The sequence below is a fragment of the Canis aureus genome, chromosome 31, assembly GCF_053574225.1.
Source record: "Canis aureus isolate CA01 chromosome 31, VMU_Caureus_v.1.0, whole genome shotgun sequence".
Lineage (NCBI taxonomy): Eukaryota > Metazoa > Chordata > Mammalia > Carnivora > Canidae > Canis > Canis aureus.
Window position 1 is genome coordinate 21482276 of NC_135641.1, and position 27260 is coordinate 21509535.

General features: G+C 43.9%; 1 protein-coding gene across 2 annotated transcripts in view; it reads right to left on the reverse strand.

The window, feature by feature from the left end:
- Window positions 1-27260, reverse strand: part of ABCC5 (ATP binding cassette subfamily C member 5) — a 90575-nt gene that overhangs the window by 24967 nt on the left and 38348 nt on the right. For both annotated transcript variants that reach the window (XM_077879851.1, XM_077879852.1), the window contains exons 9-23: window positions 25437-25585; window positions 24519-24626; window positions 20780-21136; window positions 17483-17554; window positions 14988-15112; window positions 14794-14866; window positions 12069-12272; window positions 11048-11191; window positions 8517-8619; window positions 6041-6225; window positions 5314-5460; window positions 4892-5021; window positions 3505-3658; window positions 3291-3419; window positions 1275-1461 (exon numbers count right to left, since the gene is read on the reverse strand). In XM_077879851.1, the coding sequence (XP_077735977.1) occupies window positions 1275-1461; window positions 3291-3419; window positions 3505-3658; window positions 4892-5021; window positions 5314-5460; window positions 6041-6225; window positions 8517-8619; window positions 11048-11191; window positions 12069-12272; window positions 14794-14866; window positions 14988-15112; window positions 17483-17554; window positions 20780-21136; window positions 24519-24626; window positions 25437-25585 (2267 nt within the window). The remainder of the gene's footprint in view (window positions 1-1274; window positions 1462-3290; window positions 3420-3504; window positions 3659-4891; window positions 5022-5313; window positions 5461-6040; window positions 6226-8516; window positions 8620-11047; window positions 11192-12068; window positions 12273-14793; window positions 14867-14987; window positions 15113-17482; window positions 17555-20779; window positions 21137-24518; window positions 24627-25436; window positions 25586-27260) is intronic.

Below are 27260 nucleotides of genomic sequence, written 5' to 3' on the forward strand. Positions count from 1 at the left end.
CTGGGTGGCGCAGCGGTTTGGCGCCTGCCTTTGGCCCAGGGCGCGATCCTGGAGACCCGGGATCGAATCCCACGTCGGGCTCCCGGTGCATGGAGCCTGCTTCTCCCTCTGCCTATGTCTCTGCCTCTCTCTCTCTCTCTCTCTGTGTGACTATCATAAATAAATAAAGAAAAAAATATTAAAAAAAAAAAAACAAATAATCAACTAAGTCTGTGTAACATGGACAGACATCTTTGGGAATCTGTAAAGATATATATCTCTTCTTGGTTCTCATGGCTACTTATTTATTTTGATCTTTCTGATATGGAAAAATGTCAAACATAAACAAGAGTAGAAAGGGCAGTATAATGAACTCCCAAGTACTTAAAAACCTGTCAACCTATAGACAATATTGTTTTATCTATAGCACACCACCCTCTGTATGTGAAAGCAAATCCTAGACATCCTATCATTTTATCCTTATTTTAGCTTGCATCTCTCTAACACATACTTTTTTTAAAATTTTTTTACGATAGTCACGGGGGGGGGGGGGGCCAGAGACATAGGCAGAGGGAGAAGCAGGCTCCATGCACCGGGAGCCCGACGTGGGATTCGATCCTGGGTCTCCAGGATCGTGCCCTGAGCCAAAGGCAGGCGCTAAACTGCTGCACCACCCAGGGATCCCTCTAACACATACTCTTTAAAAACACAATACCATTGCCCAATACCAGGATGATATCTAAAAAATTAATCATAATTCTTTAACATCTTCAAAATACTTAGAGTTCAAGTTCCCAATTATTCTCTGAGCTATTTAAGACCATCTACTATCCCTAGGGGCTGGGTCTGCATATGTAACAGTTTTGGGAAAATCAGAGGCCTGATAATAAAATGCATATAAGAAGCATATTGAAGACATAGTATTTCTTAGAAGACCAGGAAGAGGCCAGAGATGAGAGGGTGGTGAACACAGAAACCCATAATTAAGAAACTATTTTCAAAATCATGTTTATTTCTAAATACATAGCACCTATTTCTTTTGTTTTTGTTTTTTTGTTTTTTAATTTTTTGCACCTATTTCTTAAACACGTGCAACAGCCTTAAATCCCTTTGTTCCTACATACCACCCGTACTGTCTCCCATCCTCCCCACCCTAGCCAAGTCCAGGATGTTACTAGCAAAGCAGGTGGGCAGAGGCTCTAGGAGTCAAAGACTTAGGGAGAGCCCCCTACCGTGCTTTGCAGAGGACTCAAGTGAGCAAAGGTAATGCTCCAGCCCCGGGCATGGAGACTGACCTGGACAGCATAAGAGATGGCAAGACCCGAATAGGCAGGGGGAATCTGTCCGTGCATGAGAACGATCATCAGCCCAGTGGTGGTGATCAGGGCAATGCTAATGAGGTCCAGCCGCACAGCCAGCCACCGCATTGCGCACGTGAACAAGAAGAAAGGACCTTGGTTGTTATCCAGTAGCTCCTGGTACCTGTGAGGGAGACAGAACACCTAAGAGACAAACAAAATACCACAGTACCCTGGGAGTGGGTGATGTCAGAGCACTGGTGAATTACGGATAGAGCGCTTTCAAGTATTTCCTGTTTGTCACTAGGAGGATATGGGAACCTAAGGACTACAAAGGATTCCAGGCGCCACACATAGGACAACTTGAGGTTTTCTAGTTTTACTAGTCTCTAGTTTTCTTAGTTTCAAAGAAACATGTTCAAAATATTAGTGGAAAAAATATCTATGTTGAAAGTACAACAAATGCACAGGGAAAGGAGACCAAATAAAGAGGTTGGTTAAGCTTTAGAAAATATCTTAAATCTGGGGTGATTTCCTCAAAGAGACAGGCTACATAGGCAAATTGCAGAAATGCCCTAAGACCTGGAAAGATAAACTTGCAGACTGAACATTGTCAAGTAGAAAACATCTGCTGAGGCATTGCTGTTGGGTAAAATGGTACTTGCTTCCAAGACCATGGAGCACAGAACCAGAAATTAAATGACAGTAAAAAAGATCTGGACAATCTTTGCCACTGAAGGAGCAAGACACTACTGTCAGCAGGGGTCCTAGGGAGCAGAACAGACCCCATCCAAAGGCTTGGGTGTCACATACACATATAACTAGAACTCCCTTTTTTTTTTTTTAAGATTTTATTTATTTATTCATGAGAAACAGAGAAACAGAGAGGTAGAGATACAGGCAGAGGGAGAAGCAGACTCCATGCAGGGAGCCCGATGTGGGACTCGATCCTGGGTCTCCAGGATCATGCCCTGGGCTGAAGGTGGCACTAAACCACTGAGCCACCCAGGCTGCCCATAATTAGAACTCCCAAGCAGGAAGTCTTGCCAGGCAAATAATGCTTTGCTTTAAGAGAGACAGATGACCGACAGACACACAGACAGATAAAACCACTTTTCCTCTTCATATAAGATGTTTGGAGAAAATTTAGGAAATGCAGTAAAGAAGAAAATGAAGTATTCTCACCACTCAGTTAAAACCAGGGTTAATATTCTGCTGTATCTTCTCTCAGCATTTTTTTTCAATACACTTCAATGTATTCATATGTATGTATGTACATATACCTGTTTGGAGCTTATTTTACTGTATTTCTCTTAAAGTTAGGAATATTTTTTTGAATTGTTTAACCTAAACTCACTTTCTTTTTTAGAGAGTGAATGTATGCACAAGTGGGTGGGACAATGGAAAGAGAGAATCCCAAGTAAGCTCCAGGCCCAGCACAGAGCCAGACACGGGGCTTGATCTCAAGATCACGACCTGAGACAAAAATCAAGAGTCAGATGCCTAACTAACTGAGCCACCCAGGCACCCCTATCTCATTCTTTTTAAGGGTCACATAATAATCTATATGGGTATACCATAGCTTATTTAACTAGCTCTCTCGAAGAACATTTAAGTTAGTTCCAATCTCTTGTTACAATAAATCTCCACAATGACAGTCTATGTATATAAATTTCTCATCTAAATCATATTCAGTAGCTAATATGTCAGTCTAATGTCAATGACCCTCACTATTCCAAAAAGAAAAAGAAAAAGAAATTAAAAGAACCTCCTTCAATTATAGCCATTTAGAGTCCAAAGCCAATAGACTCCAAACCTATATTTTTGTCTTCTCATTTGCTTCAAAAGGACTTCTGGGAAGTGAGTGAATTTTAATCAGAGACCATTAGATCACTAATCCTCTCGGTAACAAGCTTTCCAATCCCCAATTCTGGCCTTGAAAGGCCTCTTAGGCTTATTAAATGCTGGGATGTTGACTCCACTTGGAGCCCTCCGGCCACCATCAGCACTGACCTGTGCAGAAATTCCTGCCCTTTGTTGTAGGCATGAATGGTGGCAAGGCCCTGTATGCTAGATGTGATGTGGGAGAGGAAAGGCGACTGTGTGATATTGTCCAGACGCTTCAGCTCTCGAATCAGGACCCTGGAGAGAGAATGAGTTCTGTGTCAGAGCAGTAGACAAGCAACCCTGGCTTCATCCCTGGGAGACATGAACACTTCTTCTTTACCTGGAGACAATGTGCAGAACTGAAAAGAGGATGAAGAGGGGTCCCACTGCCACCAGGAACCACGGGAAAACTCCAGCGATCATTCCAACACAGAAGAACACCAGGATGACATTCTGGATGAACATTTCGGCCTGGAATGGCAGGCGTACATCCACTGGAGAAACCATAAAGGAACAAATGTCAGACTGTTGGGATCCACAAATAGGAAAAATGAGGCCAAAATTTTTTTATAAACACAAAGAGATTCCACAAATTCTCTTTCTGAAATGTCTGTTGTCTTTTAAATCAAAGAAAAATCTAGAAATCTGGTTGATCTAATTTTCTCTTGTTCCAAGAAAATCTAAATGATCTTTCTCCCCCAGGCCCCCTCCTGGGTTTACTAGGCTACCCAACCCCTTTGGGTTTTCTTCATCTCCTCTGGGCTATCTCCTATTCCCACTTTTTTTTCCCACTTTTGGCTGGAGTATTTTCATAAAAATCCCAGACATGTTGGTATCACTGATTTTTTTTTCTTTCCATCTTTTCTCCATTTGTGTGTGTGTGTGTGTGTGTGTGTGTGTGTGTGTTTAGCAGAAATGGGATTATATCATGCATCAGTTCTGTGTATCAGTGATGGTTCTGATCCCTTGTTACCTCCAGCCATGGCTTTCTGTTGGCTTATCAACATCTGAAACAAACTCCTGTGGAGGCAGCACAGGGTGATAGTTAAAAGCATTAGCTCTAGGGTGAAAAGATCTGGGCTCAATTCCCAGTTTTGTTATCTAATAGCTGTGAAATCTTGGGCAAGTTATTTAACCTTGCTAGACATCAGCTTTCCCATGTATTCAGTGGGTGAAACAATACCCATCCAATAGGGCTACTGTGAGGATTAGGATAATGTATCTGGAACATTCAGCACACTGCTGGTTACACAGTAAGCCCTCAATAAATATCAGGTGCCATTATTATTATTATGGGCCATGAGAAGTATTTAAGTTCTGGTGCTGGCACAGCCCATGCAGCATCCAGAAAACCTGCCAGAGGTTGTAGGTGTCCAACATCCAATGTACTACCCTCGAAGTAAACATGTTTTGGAATCTCAGATGCTCCCATCCAAAGCATTTATGCAAACTCAGTCCTCTGAACTTGTTTTCAGGTTAAATGAAATCGAACGAGAACTTAGACAACAGGTGAAAACAATCAGATGGGTCTTTAGCCTAAGTACAAGCTGCAACCCAGAGAAAGTCCAAAAGCAAAATGTTCCTGGCGTGGATGCCAGCAACTACCACACTCTCTCAAGAGTGTAAAGATGGACAGATGTGTACACCTGGCGAGTCACCTAGAAGGCTAGAGAGCACAAGAAGCTGCAGCTTGTGCTCCAGAGCATAAAAGAAGCAGTGAGAAATACCTTCATCCATGTCTTTGGAAAACCTGTTGAGAATCCTCCCCGTGGGGGTGGTGTCAAAAAACTTCATAGGGCTTCGAAGGATCCTTCGGAAAAGTTCATCATGGAGCCGGGAGGAGGCTCGCAGTGTGCCCTAGCAGCAGGGGACAAAGTGATCAGAGCACAGAAACTCAGGGACTCAGGAATACTCAGTTCCTATTTATCCAGATCACAATTCCATAGGACATCCACTCCCAAAGCTGGAGAGGGGCAAAGGGTCATGGAAGAAAGAGGTGGGTACTAAGAAAAGGCTGAGACTAATGGGCTACAGATCATTTCAGCTACAGCCATCCTGCTTCAGAGGAGCTCCCCTGTTCAGAAATAACCTGAGAGAGGCCATGCTGGAGCCTCACCACATAGTCACCACTGAAGCCACCACTGCCTACCTTGACAAAGACCACTCCTCGAATGGCTTTCAGGATCAGCATGACTGCCATGGAGAGGGCGTAGATGCTGGCATAGTACTGCATGAGAGGATTGTCCTTCATGCTGCTGCTCATAGAGGTCTTGTTCCCCTGAGTCACTGTGGTGTTCTGTTTGGAGGCAAGGCTCTGTGAGGCAAGATTCCTAAGGGCAGCCAAGAACTCCTACTCAGGGCCATTCTCAGCTCAAAGGAAGGTGCAGGATAATGACTGTGCAAGCTGGTTGTGGCAAACACAAGGCAGGCTTTGCCCCCCACTTCTCTCTTTTCCAGTGGATGAAGGCAGACAACCTTCAGGTGTCCTACTGCTCCATGAGTTGATCAGGGAGCAACTATTTTTTTTAAAGATTAATTTGTTTATTCATTAGGGACACACACACACAGAGAGACAGAGACACAGGCAGAGGGAGAAGCAGGCTCTTCGCAGGAGCCCAATGCAGGACTTGATCCCAGATCCCACGATCACAACCTGAGCCAAAGGCAGTGCCCAACTGCTGAACCACCCAAACGTCCCAAGGGAGCAACTATCTTGTGAGATTACATTAGGGGCTTGTGTTTTTCATCCCGGGTAATCCTTGTTCATTAGTTCTTTCAATTGAAAACTAGAGCGGTTTTCCTAAGAACAGCCAGAGAACACAAAGAAACAGCCACATTCTTAGGCATATAATTTTCCCATTAATGAGTAACCTTACCCCACTTCCTTGCTTGATCCAGTAACTCAACCACCAATTGCTGAAGGCGGTGCTGCCCACATTCAGCATGAAAAGGGAGATAATGACCAGGAATGCCAAGGGGCCCCCAGCAGCCTGGATGTAGACACCATACACTGACCAGGGCACCGAACCCTGCCCCTTTTCTTCCAGTTGTACCAGCTGCCCTAAGTAGGAAAAACAAAAACAAAACACATGAACTCAGCAAGAAAAGGCTACTTTCCCAAAACTAAGTACCTATAGAAGAGCAGAATCAAAGAAAACCTAGTTTCACATGGATCTAAATTAGAATTACTTCATCCTTATTAGAATATTCTTCCATTTAACACCTACTAAGCACTACCATGAAACAGGCCCAGGATGAGGCCTTGGAGCAGTAAAGACAATTAAGACTATGTCCCTGCCCCTTGAAATCTGGCGGAGGACTCTTCTGTAGGACAGACAGATAAAATAAAACAGATAATTATAATAAAATATGCTAAATACAATGCTAGAGATATATGCAGGGCAGCATGGGAACATCCAGGTGTACCTAACCTCCTTGGGGGAGCTGTTTCAGGGAAGACTTTCTGCTTTCTGTATAGCCTCAAAAGGCACAGCAGGTTTAACCAGGGAGGGCAAAGGTGATCCCCGAGACAGAGGTGGGAAAACAGCAGTATGTACAGCCAGCCAGTTCAGCAAGCTAGAACATGAAGTGCACCTGAAGAGTGGCAGGAGATAAGGATGACCAAGGAGGCCGTGGTCAGAGGATAAAGGTATCTGAACTTCATCCTTCAGACAAGAACTTCTTGTGGGCTCCACACATGTGAAAATCAGACTTCCAGGCTGTGGTTGGCAGGATCAGCCACCTCTAGCAGTGAGCAGCCTCATCTATGCATCCCAGTGTCCCATACAAATGATGACATTTTTCTATGTGTGCCCTATCAGGACCGAGATTAGAAAGCACTGCTTTGAAATGAGAGGCTGCCACAAGACTTCCTGCAGGAGAGTGAGTCGGTTGGTCTCAGAGAACTCAGTTCTCTGCATAGAGGACAGATTTAAAAGGAAGCAGCGGGAACACTCTAGGTGCAAGATAATGGCAGCCAGAACCAGGGTCATGGCAATGGGGCTGACATTTCGGGAGGTAAATTCAGTAGGCCGTGTCAATCAGCTGAGGAGGGTACCTCCTGGAGGCTCCCTGGGATGGTCAGGTGACTGATGCTGATGCATTAACCCAGAGAAACAGCCCTACAAAATGCCAGTGCCTCTCTATCACGGGCAACATTTAATTATCTTGGAACAAGCCTCACGTGCCTGGAGTACCTGAAGAGTTGTGAGTATCCAGGTCAGGGGCTCTGCATGAGAACAAATGCTCCCTCAGGGTTTTCTGGGGTTTTTAATACTGCCTTTGCCAGGAACTGACAGATGACTCAGCCTTCTGTGCGGAGTTTGTGTGCGTAAAGGTATCTTAAATCACACCTAATTCAAAGTCTCATACACGGTTTAAGGAAAGAAAGAAAAGTGGCAGGGTGTGCTAAATCAGGATGGTCAACTCTTAACAGCAAACATCTGTGCAGTTTTAAGAACAAGGAAATGAAAACAGGCCCAGGGTCAAAGCAGCCACAAACTCAGAAGTCCTGGATTCATAACATGAGATGACATGGTGACACAACAAAAGGAGAGCTTTAAAACAGGGCTGCATTCTTTTTTCTTTCTTTCTGGTAAACTGATAGGCAACTTAAAGTTCACAAAGGTGATAATGCCAGAGGTATTATAAATAGCCTTCCTAACTCAGTATTTTTTTTTAGTTGATAAGATAAGGGATTTAAGAAACCAGAGCCAGGACTCTGGCTGGGGAAAGTCAGAAGGGAAAAACCTGCGCTGTAACTCTTCAGCCTGGTCCTGCTGTAGCCTCATCAGAAAAAGCCATGAGTGTATCATTCTAACAACGGAGCCATTGAAGATATAGGCATTGCTGGTGCTGAGCATCTCTGCCTAGACTAGCACCAAGTTTTATTTTATTTTTAAGATTTTTATTTTTAAGTAATATCTACACCCAACATGGGGCTCGAACGAATAACCCTAAGATCAAGAGTCACATGCTATACCGACTGAGCCAGCCAGGCGGCCCCATAGACTGGCACTGACTTTAAAAGAGCAGAGGTCAATCACAGGAGGAAGGGTGTACCTCAACCCATCATTCCGTTTTTCCTTACTCAAGATGACTCAGCTATGATTACAGACACCTGACCCACAATGTGTAGAGAAGAGGATTAAAGGTCATTCTTACTGCTTTGGTCTGTTTAAGCAAACAGAAAACGCCTCATGGTCTCCCAAAGTTATACAAGAGTTTGTTATTCCAGAAATATAAGGCAAGAGACTCTACAACACACAATGCTGTCAAACATTATGAATTACCACTTGGCATACTTTCTGATAAACTTGAATGATAATCTAAAATCTTGAAAAAGGTCATTACCTTCTTCCGGCTTCACTGCTTTCTCCTTTTTTACTGATCCTGTTTTAGGACCCTTGTCTTGTGATTTCTTCTGTGAACCACTGGTTTCTTTTTTTGAATTAATCTAATATTAAAAAAAAAAAGTGTCTCCAGTTACAGTATGGCCATTCAGAAAAATGCCCACAGGACATACTGGAGAATGATCTGTCAAGCTGCTGCTATTCTTGAGAAAAGATACATCAAACCTCTTAAAAGGGCCACCGCCTCGTACTTTCTCAACTTCTCCAGTCTTTGAGATTTGGGTTCCTATCCTGTTATTCCATTGACACTGCCCTCTCCAATGTTCTCATCCACTCCAACTTGCCCAAAGTTTTAGGGCTGGGGTCATTTCCATTCCTCTCATCTCTGATCTCCACATTACTCAATCAAATCCTAGATCTGATCATTTCCCACTGCTCCCACAGGATACATTCAAACTCCTCAGCCTGGTTTTGCAAAAAAACTCCACATTCTGGCCCTTGCCTGACTCCACATGTTCCTCTCCCACTCCTGTGGCTTCTACTCTCCAGCCACACTGGATTTCATACCATTCCTCACACCACACTGTCATTCTCCACTTCTGGACCTTTGTCCACACCGGTTCTTCATTTGGAATGCCCCTCCTCTTGTCCCAACTCAGTTACAGTTGTTCTCATTTGGAAGGATTCAAATCTTATATCCTCCCTGAGGCAATTTAAACTCCTCTAGAACTCACCCCTCCCCTGTTCTCCCAGGCACTTGGTTAGTACTCCATTATAGCATGTTGCTGCAAATGTGGCCTGGTGTTTTACAATTGCCTGTAAAAGCATAGAGCATCGGTCTTTCCTAGGAGATGGCGAGTCTCTCAAGGACGAGATGATGTCTGATGCGTGGTGGTAACCTCTACCAGGCATAGCACCAAGCACTGACTGTAGTAGGGCACAAAGGGACTTAATAAACATTCATCACTGAACCTGAGATAATGGAAGCTGCTTAATGCTCTCCTTTTTTTTTTTAAAAAAAAAGATTTTATTTATTTATTCATAGACACACACAGAGAGAGAGAGAGGCAGAGACACAGACAGAGGGAGAAGCAGGCTCCATGCAGGGAGCCCGATGTGGGACTCGATCCCGGGTCTCCAGGATCACACCCCAGGCTGCAGGCGGCACCAAACTGCTGCGCCACCGGGGCTGCCCAATGCTCTCCTTTTGAAGTTCCTCTTATTATCTTTATATAGAAAATTCCCTTCTATAGTTTACTTCATTTACTTCTTAAAAGATTTTACTTTTAAGTGATCTCTACACACAGTGCAGAGCTCAAACCTATAAGCCTGAGGTGCCTCAGTGGAAGTTGGTTGAGCATCTGACTTAGGTCATGATCTTAGGGTCATGGGATTGAGCTCTCCCTCTCATTTTCCCCTTCATGTCTACAGTGAGGAGGAAAACTTCTGAAGAGTCCAAAGTACTCTGAGAGTCATAGGGAGAGTTATAAAATGGATTCAGGTGTCTCTATGGAAGTTCCTGGTGACACTCTAGAATGCTTGTTATTCCCAGAAGCCTAAAACACATCGGTCACAAACAGTTAGTGGTACTGTTTGTGAAATCAAATAAGATGACACCCAAAGACTGAAATAGGACTCCCAAGAAGTCCTGATACTCTGTTTTTATCCTGTGCACACATCAAAATGACCTGGTAGCTAAGAAGTAGCTTTTAGCCTAGCTTGAGTGCACCCCTAGGATCCAAGGTGACCACAGAATAAGGAGCTCAAAATGAGAGCAGGTTGGCAAGAAAAAAAAAAAAAAAACTCTTTGGCTAGCTCTACCTAAAAATACTCTATTTTTTGCCTAACTTGGAGTCTAGAGTAAAGCTCTGGTAAGCTGTCATCTTTCTGTGTTGCCACAAGAGGCAGGATAGCAAGGCAGAAGGAGCACTGTGGAGTCAGGCCGCCCTTTCAGCAAGCAGCTTACTTTTCTGATCTTCCATTCCCTCAGCTTGTAAAAGTGGGGGATAATCCTACTTCACCACAGAGCTCTGTTAAAATGACTAAATGGGATGACATCTATAATGTGTCTCATCCAGTAAGTGGGACACAGTAGGTGTCAGTTAATGAGTGCCAAGTTAGCAGCCAAGGCACCAGGGATCATTTTCAAATGTATGCAGTATTTCACTTCTCTTCCCCCACTCTTTATTCACTTGTTTATTTAAAAAGGAGAGTCATAATGCTTCAATCAGGAATGACGGAGTTTACAAAGCTAGGTTATGACTAAACAACAGCACACACTGAACCTATATCCTTCTCCCTGTCATTGCCTCAGTAATTTGTTCTCAGTGGCAGAAGACATCAGCTCAACCAGCCCCATAATCCTGCTCTCACAGAGCAGCACCGGTATGTGACCTAAACATAGGACTCTGGTCGCCAGAAAATAGGGCCCCTGCCATAAGAGTTCAGCTGAGATCTCTCCATCATCTCGCTATGGTCATGTCTCCCTTGCTAGAAAAGAGGAGATGCCCACGAATGCCATGAGAATCTTACCTCAACAGGTGGTGTCTCTCCCAGCAACAGGTTATTAAAAATGGTAGCATAATCACCATTTAAATTCATCAGTTCCTCATGGGTGCCTCTTTCTGTAATACAGCCCTCTTTCATGAAGATCACTTCATCACAATCGGCCAGGTACTGGAGACAAAGGCAGGGACAACACAGTGTGGCTGATATTGTGCAAATACGCTGAATGCCCACACCCTCCTTCAGAGGTTCTCATCTGGAGGCAACTGAGCCTCCCATGGGACATCTGGCACTCTAGGAGACCTTTTTGGTTGCTGGGGACGAGTATTGCTGTCATCTAGTAGATAGAGGCCAGGGATGCTCAGGACAGCCCCCCACAACAAAGGGCTATCTGCCCCAAAATGTCAATAGTGCCAAGAGTGAGAGAATCCCTGCTTTAGTTTACTGTGCCTTGTGATGCGGTTCAAGGAGCATCACCTCTAGTGTTTGACAGAAATCTGTTGACAGAGCCACATGAGCCTTGCATTAAACTTCACATCCTTTCGCCGCAACCAGAAGTACATATGACTACAGACTTTCTGCGGCAGAGTGGGGGATTAGCCCCCTAAACTTGACAGCATATGCAAAGCAGATGGCAACATCCTGGAGCTGCTCTCCAAAGTGGCTGCTTGTCTTGGCATGCCAGAGGGAGAAGAGCTTGTTTTCCTTAAACAGTTCTCACTTGCATATAGATATTAACACAATGCTTTCCAAACCATCTCATACCCAAACTCCAGTTGCAGCCTACTCCTCTCAGCCCTTTTACTGACTGATTTATATGCAAAAAGCTGACAGGCTCCAAGGCTCTCTCATTCAGATGGCCATCTGGTACATGGGTACAGTGAGCTTTATTGGTACAATGGGCTGGGGGCTATTTGCTGAGGAAATTAACACTGATGATTCCAGGAACCTCTAGGGAGTTCTAGGGAGGGACTCAAATCAAGCCCACCTCCCTGTTCCTGATTTCCCAAGCCAAGGTGGGCAGCCTGGGAAAGGACCCGCCCCATACCTGTAACTGGTGGGTAACAAACAGAACCGTCTTAGACTTGAGGTGCTTCTGGATAGCACTGTTGAAGATATGGTTGCCCACATGGGCATCTAAGGCACTGAGGGGGTCATCCAGGATGTAGATGTCCCGGTCACTATACAAGGCCCGGGCCAGGCTGATCCTTTGGCGCTGCCCACCACTCAGATTTGCTCCTCTCTCACCAATCTATAGGAGTCCAGAAAGCACAGTGAGTACCTCCAGCTCAAGTCCAGTACCATGCTCAGTGATCACCGTGGTCACTGCTCCTCTCAAACCACCTCCTTCTACTGAATTCCCCACCTGGAGGAATTGCCACTCCGATCCTCCAGGGTTCACATTGGAACTGGGGGAGCCAGACCAGAGGAAGACAACTCCTCCTCTCCCATAAACAGCTGGTTACTCATCTTACCTCTGGCCTTACACTCCCCCTGGACATACCACTCCAATCCATTCTCTGTGGGCAGAAAGATCTCTCCAACACACAAAGCTGACCATGTCCCACCCTTGCTAAAAAGTCTAACAGCCCTAAAAATAGAAATCTAAACAAACATGTCATAGAAAGCAGGCCCTTTACCATCTGGCTCCATGGCAGTTTTTTAGCCTCCATGGCCAACCAACCTCTCTTCCACTCCCTGGGATCTAAGCCATTTTTAAAAAAAAATTTTTTTTTTTTATTTATGATAGTCACAGAGAGAGAGAGGCAGAGACACAGGCAGAGGGAGAAGCAGGCTCCATGCACCGGGAGCCCAACATGGGATTCGATCCCGGGTCTCCATGATCGCGCCCTGGGCCAAAGGCAGGCACCAAACCGCTGCGCCACCCAGGGATCCCTCTAAGCCATTTTAAATTATGTGTCTATTATGAACCTTTGCACGACTGCCATGCCATTTTTTTTTTAAGGATTTTGCAAACTTTTATAAAAAATTTATTTATTCATGAGAGACACAGGGAGAGAGACACAAAGAGACATAGGTAGAGGGAGAAGCAGGCTCCCTGCGGGGTACCCGATGTGGGACTCAATCCCAGGACACCAGGATGGTGACCTGAGCTGAAGGCAAATGCTCAACCACTGAGCCACCCAGGTGCCCCTTCATGCCTTTTCTGTACTATACCTGCTCAGCTCCAGAATCCTATCCTCTGTGAAACCTCCCCCACTCTCTTCTTTACTACTGCCCAAAAGAAAGGGTGCTCTTTATTTTCTTTTTTAATTTAAGTTTTGAAAGTGGACTCTTTTATCAGCTTATTTTGTGCTTATTTTGTCAAGTATCTTATCCTTTCCACTGTAAGCTCTTTGAGGGCACAGATCATTATCCTATTCCATTATATTCCCAGTGCCCAGCAGTTCCTGCACATGGGGCTGGCACACAGCAAGCATCTGATAAAAGTTACTAAATAAACACATGGATAAATCAATTGTCAAAAGGTAACTGGCTCTATAATTTAAAAACAACTTGTCCTTAAAAAAAAAAAAATTTCATCGAATTCAGAGATTTCAAATTTGAGCATGTATCAGAATACCTGCAGGGCTGTTGAAACAGATGGCTGGGCCCTGGCCCTAGATTTTCTGATTCAGTAGCTGTGGGGTGAGGCCTAAGAACGCATTGCTAAACCACTTCCCAACAAAACTGTTGCTGCTGGTCTACTATGGATCTGGGGACTAAGATCTGACAACAAGTGAACGAATGAAACCATTCACCAAATCTGGTTTGAAGGATTTCATTGAAATCAGCTGAAAAAAGTGCCAGCCCCCAGAGACCTTCAGGGCACGTCATGGGAAAGAAGTGTCCAGCCAAAGAACACAAACCAGTGTTCAAGACGCACCTCTGCAAACTGTTCCAGGGCAGAAAGCCAAAGGAAGATAGACTTTTGCTAAGGCCTTTTCCTTTCTAATTGAAGAGGGCTCTTCTAAAGACTGTATATGGGTAAGGAGGCTGGCTGACAGAACCAAGTTCAGAGAAGAACAAGCACATACTTGACTTATGGTTTTTAAAATGAATAGTGTAGAAAACATTAACTCCGAAGCAACAATGGGATGTTGTTTAAAACCCGCATGACATATGGAGCGCCTGGGTGGCTTAGTCAGGCAAGCATCTGACTCCTGATTTCAGCTCAGGTCATGATCTCAGGGTTGTGAGATCAAGCCCAGCACTGAGCTCTGCAACGAGTGTGGATCTGCTTAAGATTCTCTCTCTCCCACTCCTTCTGTCCCTTCTCACACCCCTTTGTGTGTGTGCATGTTTGTGCACTCTCTCTTAAAAAAAAAAAAAAGATTGAAAAAATCCACATGACATATGAAATATTTGGGGCAGCCCAGGTGGCTCAGCGGTTTAGTGCTGCCTTCAACCCAGAGCGTGATCCTGGAGACCCGGGATTGAGTCCCATGTCAGGCTCCCTGCATGGAGCCTGCTTCTCCCTCTGCCTGTGTCTCTGCCTCTCTCTCTCTCTCTCTCTCTCTCTCTGTCTCTCATGAATAATTTTTTAAAATCTTAAAAAAAAGAAAAAATGTATATGCTTCAAACAAGTAGCGTTGATAACCCTGCCCTAAGGATCAAATGCTTTCCGATATAAAGTCCCAATGAAAGCAAAACACCCTGTGTAGGCACTCCCACACTTAAGATACATTACTAAGGGGTGGCTCTGGCACAGGCCTGCCACCTATCTTCCTCTCTGCTAAACACATTGTTCATCAGGGGCAGAAGGTCTGTACCTCAGTCAGGTCACTGTTGGGAAGAATGGCCAGGTCAGGCCTCAGGCAGCAGCTGTTCAGCACAGAGTTGTATCTGAAGGACATAAAGAGACTTAGCATCAGGGTCATGGTTGGAGGAGAGCGTGCTGACTTGGGCTGCCTTGCGTCTCACACGGCCAAGACGGAAAGCATGACAGAAACCAAACATTCCTTGCCTTTCTTCATCAAATTCCTTCCCAAAGAGGATGTTGTCTCTCAGAGTGGCATTGAGGATCCAGGCCTGCTGGGCCACATAAGCGAAGGTTCCACTGACTGCAATGCTGCCCTCTAGAAGTGTCATCTAGGGAGACAGACACCATCCAATGGCATCATGATGCAAAACCACCACCCTAAGCCAACAGAACCCCCCACAATTCCACAATGGAGTTCAACATTTGGGTAATTTCCTTGGATGCTCTTTGGACCCGAATCCAGACCTTGCCTTCATTCCACAGAGAGCTACAGCAGCAAAGAAAATAAAAGTACTCCTTGCTAAAGTGTGATACAAACCCAGCATAATCTATGACTTGAATGAACAAACAATTCATTCAGCAACCCATAAGCTACTCTATATCCTTTCTTCCTAATTGCAAACTATTTTAACTGAGGGAAGCACTAGAGCGGAAGGCCCTTTCAGAAGGCCCCTGGGGAGGATGCTGCAAGGATTTAGAGCTAGTTCCTGCCTCAATTCATCTATAGAATTAATTAATCCAGGCTGTTGGCTAAACCAGCTGCTTCTGCAAAATGAGGACCAAAGGGGAAAAAAAATCGTTAGACATCAACTAGTATTATGGAGTATCCATATAATGAGGATGGACCCTCTGGTTCAACATGAAGAGACTGCATGATGAGCCGTGTGCTTTGAGTTGTGTTTTCAGCCACAGTGATTGATATTATTTATCCATTTTATCCTGTCGGGGTTCCTTTTGGGACAGACAGTAGATATCTGTTTGGATAAGGGATGTTACAGCTTGAAACAAAGTTTTGTTACCCATCCTGCACATCCAAGCTTGCCCTCTCAAACACTGTTAACACACAGTGTACGTACATGGGTGCACCCACCACACATCATAACAGCGGTACCAACTGCCCACAAACTGGTAAGTGCCCTGCTTTGCACCCAAAGTGCTCAGAAACCCATGGAGGGTCTACTGCAGAAACTCAACTCCTCTGGCTGTAGCAGCAGGAACACCCACACTGCAGACTGCCAACACAGAATTAAACTCCTAAGAAGTGAGGCCGACCAGCATTACCAGCCTCCCTGTCAGAGAGATCGCTGTCAGGATTTGATCTAGAAGCAAAGCCCCACTCATTTTCAACCTAACCATCACCCACTCAATATCACTTCCCCGTTCATTTCCCCTGTGTCTCTTATCATTGACCCTTAAATCTGACGCCGAAATTATCAGAACACCTAGGAGGTTTTGGCTGTTTCCAAAGCCCAACCAATGAAGAGTCTCATGAAGCAGTGGGGTGGGGGCGCTATCACTCCAGATGATTTGAATCCAGCTTTCCTCAGACCACACTGGGTATCACTGCTCTGGAGGAGAGCCACACTCTACCAACTGTGACAGTGACACTGAACAAGACAAAATATTCCATAACCAGGACACCACAAAACAATCTTCCGCAACTCCCTCTTGCATGTGTTTAATTTCCTCAATATGGATAAATAATTCATTGGACCTTATCCGCAGGCAGATAAGAATAAGTTCAAGTTTATCTGCATCTTGATCATCTAAGCCAAGCTAGTTTAATTCAAGATTAAAAGCAGGTGGAGGGATCCCTGGGTGGCTCAGCGGTTTGGCGCCTGCCTTTGGCCCAGGGCGCGATCCTGGAGACCCGGGATCGAGTCCCATGTCGGGCTCCCTGTGCATGGAGCCTGCTTCTCCCTCTGCCTGTGTCTCTGCCTCTCTCTCTCTCTCTCTCTCTCACTGTGTGCCTATCATAAATTAAAAAAAATAAAAATAAGAAAAAAAATAAAAGCAGGTGGAAGTACCTTGTTCCTTTTCCCTATTATTTGGTTTGAAAACATAGGAAGACACACATTTGTCTTAGCTGGATGACCCTTGCACCTGCCCCACTCTAAATGCTGACAGCCCTCTGCCGGCCCCTCTGCAAACCATTCACATTTTGCCTTGTGCTATGCTTGTATGTCTAGAAGCCATAGCTCCCAAGCTAGTCCATCAGCTCCCAAGGGCATAATTCTTTTAATGGTTAGGTTGAAAACAGAGTGGTGCTTTGCTTCTAGATCAAATCCTGACAGTGATCTCTCTGACAGAGAGGCTGGTAATGCTGGTCAGTCAGTTCTTGGGAGTTTAGTTCTGTGTTGGCAGTCTGCCTCTCATCTCTGACATTTCCCAACACGCTGTCTGGCATACATGCGGCACTCAATAAATACATGCTGAATAAAAGAAGGCAGGAGGAGTAGATGGCTCCAGCTATGTATCAATCATTCCTTAGGTATCCACTGAACCCACTCCCAGATGCGATGCTGCTAAGGGATGGGAATGTGGTGGGGGGGCAGGGGGCATAACACAGACCAAGGGTTCATTTTGTTTCTACCTTTCCTGACTCCCTTCGGGAAGTAAATTCATTCTTCCCAAGACTCTTGTTAAACAGATTACAGAGAAAGAAGCAGAAAAGGCCAAGGACAAAACAAAAATATTACCTGGCCTAAAATGGCTGAAATGAGAGAGGTTTTTCCACTTCCCACACTGCCACAGATTCCAACCAGTTTACCCTGGACAAAGCACATAGAGAAAGGAAGGTCATTAAAGGGCCACTGACCACTCATCCCTAGGTACTGCTACTTCTTCGAGGAAAAACACATTAATGACAGTCCATCTAGAGGGGAACTATCCTCCTGATGACCCTGCAAGTCACTTACCTGTCAGCCACCTACTTCACAGGGTTTTTGTGGGGATACATAGGAGAAAATATCTGTATAACATGTAACATGTTAAATGTTATATGTAAGCCATTTAGAGAACTTAAATATGCCACACATAGGAAGGTATCCCACATCACTTTTAGAGAGGCCCAGCCTCTTTCTTGCTTTTTTGGCAACCCATGGTTTTTTTGATTCTTTATTTTTGTTGTTTTTAGAAATGGGGGCAAGGCTCTTGAAAATTACTGCTTTGCATTTGATTTTATAGGATTTTTTTCTCTAGGGCCTATGAATTATTTTCAATAAAAACTCTGTGCACCACTGTTTCCATTTTTCTACAAAAGATTTCCAAGAAGTCATCAATCTCACTTAAAAATTAAAAGTGAGGGGGAAAGCCTGATTTCCCCCTGATTCAGTAATTAACTGAATCTCCCCAGGCAAAATAATGAGTTCTTAATAGGTGGTGTTGAAAGTTTTCAAGAACGGACAGGCAATTTCAAAAGGGCCACTCGTTAGGGCAGCTGGGTGGCTCAGTGGTTGAGCATCTGTCTTTGGCTCAGGTCATGATCCCAGGATCTTGGGATCGAGTCCCACATTGGGCTCCCCTCAGGGAGCCTGCTTCTGTCTCTGCCTCTGTGTCTCTCATGAATGAATAAATAAATAAAATCTTTTTTTAAGAAAAAGAGTATGAATTCTGGAGGCAGACAGGTCTTGATTTGAACCCCCAGCTCCAGGAGCACCTGCTAACTATGTGATCATGGTCTGGTGACTTACAGGGTTTCTCACTGGGCTAAAAGCAACTTCAGGGAAGGAGTGATCTTTATAGACAAAGTACAGTGTCTTGGACAATATTGGACAAACGAAGTTTCTGACACGGTCCCAGAGTTTGAAAGATTACAGCCTTGTAGGAATGAGGAAACCAAGTCAAGGGTTCAATCTCTACTTAAATCAGTTAGGTTTTACAGAGAGAAAACTCTGTTCTCATGACTCGGTGGTGACTAATAGAGATAACAACAATGAAGTGCCCCGGGCCCAGAGGATCTCATGCAAACATTAACTTCCCTTCCCCTCCCTGAAGAGGGGGGGGCTGGAAGAAGTAAGGGTACCCCTCTCCAAATAGCTAAAGGTCTATCATGTGAATGTGGGCTCTAAAGGGTAGCATGAGAATCAAAAGAAAGAAGAGTACATTTCAGCTGAATATAAGGAATAATCCTCTAAGAGGGCTGATTATAAATGTAATAGAGCTGCCTCAATAATCAAGAAAACTCTTATTAAATAAGAAGCCTGTTGTTAAAAGTTAACACTACACTAGTGGTTTCAGGTGCTCTCACTAAGGACCATCGCCCGCTTTTGTTTACAGCTTTCAAGAGCTGGGAGCTTTGTTGTTCTCTCTCCAGTTTGGCTCTGGGTCCATGTAACATACCTCAGCTGATATTGATATACGCTGCATTGAAACCCACCACTCCCTAGCTCAGTTATGTAGGTAAACATGTCTCATCACCACTCTTGGTCCAAGATATGCTTCTCCTGGATTCACTGTTCTCCTACCTTGTTTCCCTCCATACTCTTCTGAAGCCAGGAGCTAGAATGTTTCTCTTCATATGTAAGTCAGATCTTATTCTTTTTTTTAAGATTTTATTTATTTATTCATGAAAGACACAGAGAGAGGTGGAGACACAGGCAGAGGGAGAAGCAGGCTCCTTATGGGGAACCCGATGTGGGACTCAATCCTAGGACCCCAGGATCATGACCTGAGCCGAAGGCAGATGCTCAACCGCTGAGCCACCCAGGCGTCCCAGATCTTATTATTCTTCTCCAAACCTTGCAATGGCTTCTCTTCCCACTCAGAGTAAAGGCAAAGTCACTACGGGAGGCTCTGGCACCCCAACTGCCTCTCTGCCCCCAGCATCTGCTATTCTGTCCCGTGCTCACTCTGCTCTGGAAGAGGCACACTGCAGACTTCAGGGCCTCTGTGCTTCTGTTCCTTCTGCCTAGAATGATCTTCCCAGATATCCATATGGCTCTCTCCTTCACCTCCTGGCTTTTGCTCAAATATCACTTTTTAAATGAGGCTGCCCTCAGGCAGCCTGTTTAAATTGCAACCACACCTGCTGCGGGTCCCAGCACTCCATCGTCCTCAGAACTCTATCATCCTCACAGCCCTTATCACCATCTGACATACCATATATTGTGCTTGTTTACTATCTGCCTTTGCCCACTAAATCATAAGCTACAGGAGCACAGAGAGTTTTGTCTAGTTGGTTTTCTGCGGCTCTAGCCCCAGACCCACAACGGGGCCTAACATAAAGCTGGCATTCCAAAAACAGTCAATGAACAAATAGATATACATCTCGGACCTTCTGAATGGTGCAGCTGGTTCCCTGTCACAGACTATCTGCAAAGGCCTGACCTGGAGTCTGTTGTTGTCACTCTGCACAGAAGCCCCTCTGAGAGACGCTAGTCCTCTGCTACCCGGGCTGTGACATCATTCATCATAATGATCCTTCATTATTGCCAATTGTTAAAAATAATTACAGAACCAATACATTGTACACTAATACATTGTGTACTAATGTACACATGTAATGTAATGTACACTAATACATTGGCTATTAATTATGCTTCAATAAAAATATATAAATAATCACATAGATTTGTCCATAACAGCATGGAGAGTTCTTATATGGACCAGAGTCTATGCTATGCACAGCCTAGTGGTAATGAGAAGCTCACCCAGAGTTATAATAACCAGAAATAATTATTAGAACTTATAGGCAACTGTAACAACTAGAATCTATTCAGGGCAAAGTCTTAGAAAATCTACTTGAATGCTTCATTTCCTTGCTTGTAAAATGAGCATCTCATGAGATCAGTTGGTATTAAGTTCTCCTGTTAGATGCCTAAATATTCCTTTGTAGAGTTGGAGCTGGCCAGATTTGCTCTTTAGTTCAAAACCAGTCCCAGCCACAAGGTACTCAGGTGTAAGGAAAGCAGCCACCGGCTCTTGCGGAGGAGATGCCCTCAGATCCCTGCAGACAGATGGGTTGCACGTGGGGTATGGGGAGGCACAGGGCTTACCTCCTCAATTTCCAGGTCGATGTTGTACAATGTCCTCTGCAGGCGGAGGTTCCCCAGGTGAATGTGCTTGCCCTCATCCTCCTCGGGACTGGGCCGCTCGTCACTGTCCAGGAGGAGATGGCCTTTCTGTTCTGCCAGCACTGCCTGCTGCTCAGCACGCTGCAGCTGTCTCACCTTCTCTTTCTTGCCCCTGGCAGCCCTCTTGTCTTTTTTCGTTTTGGGGGTCAGCTTGGGTGAGTTCTGGATACTGGAGTGGGAGGAGTCCCATGCCAAGGTGGCATTTTTCACCTCTATCTTGATGTGAGGGCTGGCTGGTTTTTTCTTTATCATGTGAACCTCTTCCATCAGAAACAAACTCTGATAGGAGTTGTGAGAGAGGTGCAAAGATGAGACACTGGATCAAGACCAGGGGGACAAGCCTAGGGCGCACACTCACGTGGCAAAACACATCAGGCTATACAGTGGAAGGAAGCTGAAGGGCAAAAGGTAGCTCATTAGTGTAGCCTAGTCTTGGGCCCGGCAAGAGGTCATGGGGGTGTGGGGACACCCTCAGGAAGGACAGGGGCCTTCTCAGTGGCTCAACTCTCTATGCTACCAATCACATCCTAATCTGCCTTTTCCTTTCTACCAATCTACTGTGGTCAAAGTGCACTTAACTAACCCGTATATGCAGCCCTTTGTTCTCACCCATGACTTGCTGAAAAGCAGGTAGTAAAATGCAAGCAGAAAAACCAAAAGGCATGTTGCTCTCCTAGACGGGCCCTCAGCACACCATTTCCCTTCCAGAACACTCCTGCAGAACCTCAAAGTCTGTACACATCCCTTACCAACAACGTGACATGTGTGTATGGGGAGAGGCAAGCTGAGATGTGGTAACCAGACCTAGCTTGCTTGGGTTAGAAGGGAGTACCAAAGGTTTTATCACCAGCAGAGTGCCTCTTTTTTTGCCAAGTTCTCATGTCTTCAAAGTTCTGCTTTGGAACTTGTGAGGATTCAAACACCCAAAGGAATGGACTTGGGAGGAAGTGAAGGATCTCTCTCTCTCAGAAACATCCTTGGGGAGACAACAAGACTTTCCATCCACTCATTCTCAGAGTCCCTTTGAGTTATGTTAGGGAATAAAAGTGGAACGATTGAAAAGCTAAGTATTTCTGAAATTAGATTTGAAGCACTGACCATAATAAACCTAATTATTTGTGCTCATGATCTTGAACCCAGTTCCAACAGCTCTCTAAACTGCAAATCTCCATAGAATGCTATCCCAGTTGGATTCCCAATATGATTTTTAAAAATTTTTAATAAAAAATATTTTAAACATTAGACTTTAGATAAAAGGTGACTTTCAGGGTCAAGACTCTGCTTATTTACTGAGAACCCTCAACTATTTTAAAGTTTGAAGGTGTTATTAAATGTAACATATAATCTCCTTCCCCTAGAGTAAGCCCTTTCTCCTACATCCTAAACTTCAAGCTTTGATTGCCACATTCCTAATCTCCAATCTTCCCAGAAGTGTCATGGTTCTAAATACCCTCGATAACCTTCACTCTTCATCAAACTTAGGTTTAATTTTCCAAAACAACTGTTGCTTTCACTCATTCAGAGCCTTCTGGAGAGACTGAGCTAAGAATAACCTGCCAAATATTTTGACCACCTTCACAGAGTAAAACCATACGCTGATAGAATTCTCATCATTTGTCTTCTACAAGGAGTTATTAAAGGGATCCTTCAGGCCTCAATGGACTATGAAAAAAACAAGCCAGTGCTCTACTTTGCACAGCTCCTTCTCCACATTTCCTTCCCATGGGCTCCTTGCAGCTTGACTTCCTCTTGAGACATGCAGAGGCATACAAGAGCCTAACAGCACTTGAATTTATATCTACCTGGACTGGACTCTGCCAGGACAACAGAATCTTAGATGTCCATAAACCATAAACCTCAATTTTACTATAGAATACCAACTATCAAAACACAACCCTCATTCACTCAGAGTGTATCTGTTGAGCAGAAAAGAGGACAGAAAGTTGCAGATAAAATACAGGACATCTAGTTACATTCTGATTCTAGAGAAACAATGAATAATTTGGTAGTGTAAGTATGTCCCATGCAGTTATTAACTAACTGGGTGTCCTACCTGTCCTACCTTTTTATTTGCTAAAAATGAGCAACCCTATACTGACAACAATCTTAACAGAAAAGTCTCAAGGTGGCTTCTTACTGTCTTTCTACATGTTATCATCCTCCTGATAGAAGGCGGAGAAAGAAGGGGAAGGGGAGAGAGAGAAAAGAAGAGAGAGAAGAGAGGCAGGAGCCTGCCAAGAAGAATAAGACAGAATGGAACTGAAGTCTCAAGGGGCATATAATACAGCTATGGGTGATTTTGCTTCTATTATTAACTCTGAAGTTTCCTGGATAGAGGAAGGAGCAGTGGTGTGAAAAGCCACCTGCTAATGCAAGTCCTCATTAGTAAATGAAGAGAAGCCTGTCCTTGAGAAACAGGGAAAACAAACCTATACTATAAACCCTTATTCTTTCATCCAAAATATTACCAAATCCCTTCATTAACAAGGACAGGGGGACAAACTTATGGTCAAAACATATGCTTTCTTTCATGACTAGGTATTGTAGGTTTAGCAAAATAAAGCTCTGATTACAATTAGACCATTTCTTTTATATGGCTCTGGCTCTTAGCCTTCTAGCAGCCAGGCTGGAGTGAGAGAGGGCACAGGGCTGGGGGATGCATTATTGAGGACTGGCTTTCTTGCCCAAACAAAATTCATCTTGTTAACTATAAATAAATAGCGTATAAACAAATCTTGGAAAGCTATTCTCCGTTCTTCATATTCTCCATTATTCTCAGTTGTTTTCTCCTGGAACATGTAAGGTGAGGATGTTAATGCCTCAGACACCTGAGCCTCAAAAGCCTTCAAGTGACCAACGTTGCTTTTGCATTGTTCTCACTAGTTAAGAAGGCTTGGCAGGAGTGTAGGAGCTACTCCCTATAGGGGCATTGTCACAGAATTCTAGCCCATACAGGTGCTGCTCCTTTTTAAAAAGTATTAACCACTTTCAAATATCCTCCCACCCTCCAGAATCTATATCTCTCTTATATCATCTATTTGTATTGTTCTGAAGGCATAAAGAACACAGTTGAAGTGTGATCAACTAACCACCTCTAGAAAAGACCTGATACTTTCCTAGCTGCACTTGCGACATGATCTCATTGTATGACTATTCCCAGGTCACTGCATTTCCTGCATCATGAGCAGCAATTACAGGGAAGGAAAAAGAAAGTATCGTAAACGGCTTAGCATCCTGACCAATCAAAATGATGACAGCATTTTGGTAGAGGTTGACAACAGATCAAGGTGAGGAAAAGCTGACAGTCACCTAACAGTTCTGTTCTTCAGGGTTTGAATTACTGAAAGTCCCAGGAAGTTAGGACATGTACCCATGTCAGGCCCAAGAAGGGCCTGCCTCTGAAGGGGAACACAAATCCTGGGAGCACAGAATTGATGGGCTGTCCACAAAAGGTAAAACTTCACATTCACTTGAAAAGTTAACTAGCCCCCTCCCTTAATTCACTCTCCTCCACTGCTCCCTTTCTTACCAACTTGACTGAAGGCTAAAAGTGAACAAAAACCAAGTTTGGCCAGCCTTGTGTGGCCCATTGGAATAAAGGCAGCAGTTAGTTTTGCCAAGGATGGCTCCTGCCACGAAGGAGGGGAAGGGAGCCACTTACCTTAAATCTGTCAACAGCAACTGATGCTTCCGAGAGGGATTTTACAGAGAATGGTGTTACTTTCAAAGCAAAAGTCATGGAATTGAAGACAGTCACCACTGTGAAAGCCTGAAAGTAGGAAAAGAAAAGAAACTAAACTGGATTAGAGTCTGCAACAAAAATAACAAAACATCATCAATTTTCTTTCAGATTTAAGGAAGGCTGCAACTTTATGTCAAAGTTGGTATGAGTCACATATGCTTTTTTTTTTTTAAGATTTATTTATTTATAGGGAGGAGAGGCAGAGAGAGAGGGAAAGAGAATCCCAAGCAGACTCCCCACTGAGTGCGAACTCAGTGCAGGGCTTGATCTTGACACTGAATCATGACCTGAGCTCAAATCAGTAGTCGGATGCTTAACTGACTGAGCCACCCAGGCACTCCACATACACTTTTTTTTTTTTTTAAAGGTACAGCTTTTATGAGACCTTCAGTTAAAATTCTAGTAAATCTGGGACACCTGAGTGGCTCAGTGGTGGAGCATCCGCCTTTGGCTCAGGGCGTGATCCCGGGATCCCAGGATCAAGTCCCACATCCGGTTCTCTGCAGGCAGCCTGCTTCTTCCTCTGCCTGTGTCTCTGCCTCTCTCTGTGTGTCTCTCATGAATAAGTAAATAAAATCTTAAAAAAAAAAAATTCAGTAAATCTGAACCAAAGGATGGTCTGAATTTTCAGAATTAAATCCAAAGTTGGGTTAACTTAAAACAACCCATATGTTATTTATATTTAGGGCTGAATCTCCACTCTTCTACTTCTTGGCTTAATCCCATGAAAGAAAAATAATATTACTGGTAGCACCTCCAAATCCAGAAACAAGAGGACCAGAGCATCTCTATGTGCGGTATTTCTAAAATCTTCCCGAACCCTGAGAATCCACTGACCTGTGCTGCTGTGAGATCAAAGCCAAGGGTCATGTGAACAGAGAAAGTCACCACACTGGCAATCACCATCACAATGGGAGCCACACCAACAGTGATGCTCTGAAAGTACCCAGCTTTTTCCAATATCCGACGTTCCTCCTCTCGGATTTCTAAGAATAAAAAGCAAGCCAATTGCTGAAAAGCAAGCCAATTTGAAAGCAACTCAAAAGAAACCATGGGACATTGGTCCTCTGTCACTAAAGAACACTCGGTAGGTCTTCAGGCACATAGGGTTTAAAACAACTCTTTAAAACCTGTGATGCAAAAGCTAGGTCAACATGACTACCAATTATTACTACTAATACCAGTACATAAGCCTGGGGTTTGAAATGGAATCAAGTCACAGAATGAACCTAACAGAAAGCAGTCCCTACTTATCAGTGCAATGATCATCCGCCTTACTCTGATTTTGCTTGCAAACATCTTCCATCTAGAAGGAATGAACACAGTAATTGTATCTGCAGTTGGCAGTTTCGTTTGCTTGCCTGGTTGTTGTGTATTTCTGGCCAGGTAATCACAGAAAAGACCATACCACGGTAATGGAGAATTAAAAAGAACTCAGGTTAAAAAAAAAAAAAAAAAAAAACAACTCAGGTTTATGACCGTGCCTACCATACATCAGTGCTGGGTAGAGGCTTTCACACAAAAAGCAGCGAGGATGATTGACAGAAGGTGAGTGAAATACAATTTTTGTAGGTAGAATGATTTTTCTGAAGTATTTGCAAAACTGAGATCCTTATTAACAGAGCAACCCTAGAGTATTAAAGACCATGTTGTAGGAAGTAGGACAATAGTGGCGAGTTTTGTATATGTGTTTTTTTAAGTTTTAAACATAAAAGCAATTCTTCTGAGCAGCTTTGCGCTCACCTTAAAGGTATTACCACTGCCCAAGAAGTTGGGAACTATCTTCAGAGCTAGCTCCTAAATCATATTTGAAAAAAATCTAACCCATTGTTTTCACATTTACCATATACCTTGCCTAAGTCCATAATGAGAAAGAATACTCTTTTCAAACTTACACAGGTAAAGATACCAAATTCAGGGGCTGAAGGATAAGTAGACTCTCAGAAAGAAAATTATAAAACCATAGAATAAGAGAGGCAGAAAGGACAGCTGCCTACAACATGCTTGGCAGATATCCAATTAACATCCATTGGTTCCATTCTACTGGCAATGAATTCACTACTTAACAAGGCTGCCTAAACCACTGCTGGACACCTCTCAGTGGCCACCTCCTACTGATGACCACTGATAAATAAAGTTTATGAACTGGACACAATGTTCCTGAAGGTTTAATCGACAAGCCAAGCAGTTAAAATAAAACAGCTTCCTTGATCTGAAGGCTGGATTTCTATTCAACGGAAAACTCCATTAACTGTTGCATCCACCACGTATTGAGTTTAGCTCACTATGAGGTGGTCAATTAACAGCCCATATCTTTTATACTTAAGTTTAAATGTAAATATGTCTTCTTTTTTCAGTTGTGAAGTGTCTTTAAATATACCCCTCTTAAATGTCATCTTTTTTAAGGCCCATCATTCTAACTTTTGTTGAGACCTTTTTGAATGTTCCAGTCTCTAATTACTCCTCCAATCATTGTGGCATTTACATATTAGACATGTTTATGTCTACGTTGAATTTACTGATAGGATAACCAGGATAGGCCTTGTTACTCAACATAAGTCTATTGTTCGAAGATAAAAATAAAAAACAAGCCAAAAGCCCCAATGGCTGAGCAGCTGAGCTAGGCCGAGTCCAGCTGTTCTGACCCCTAGTGTGGCACTT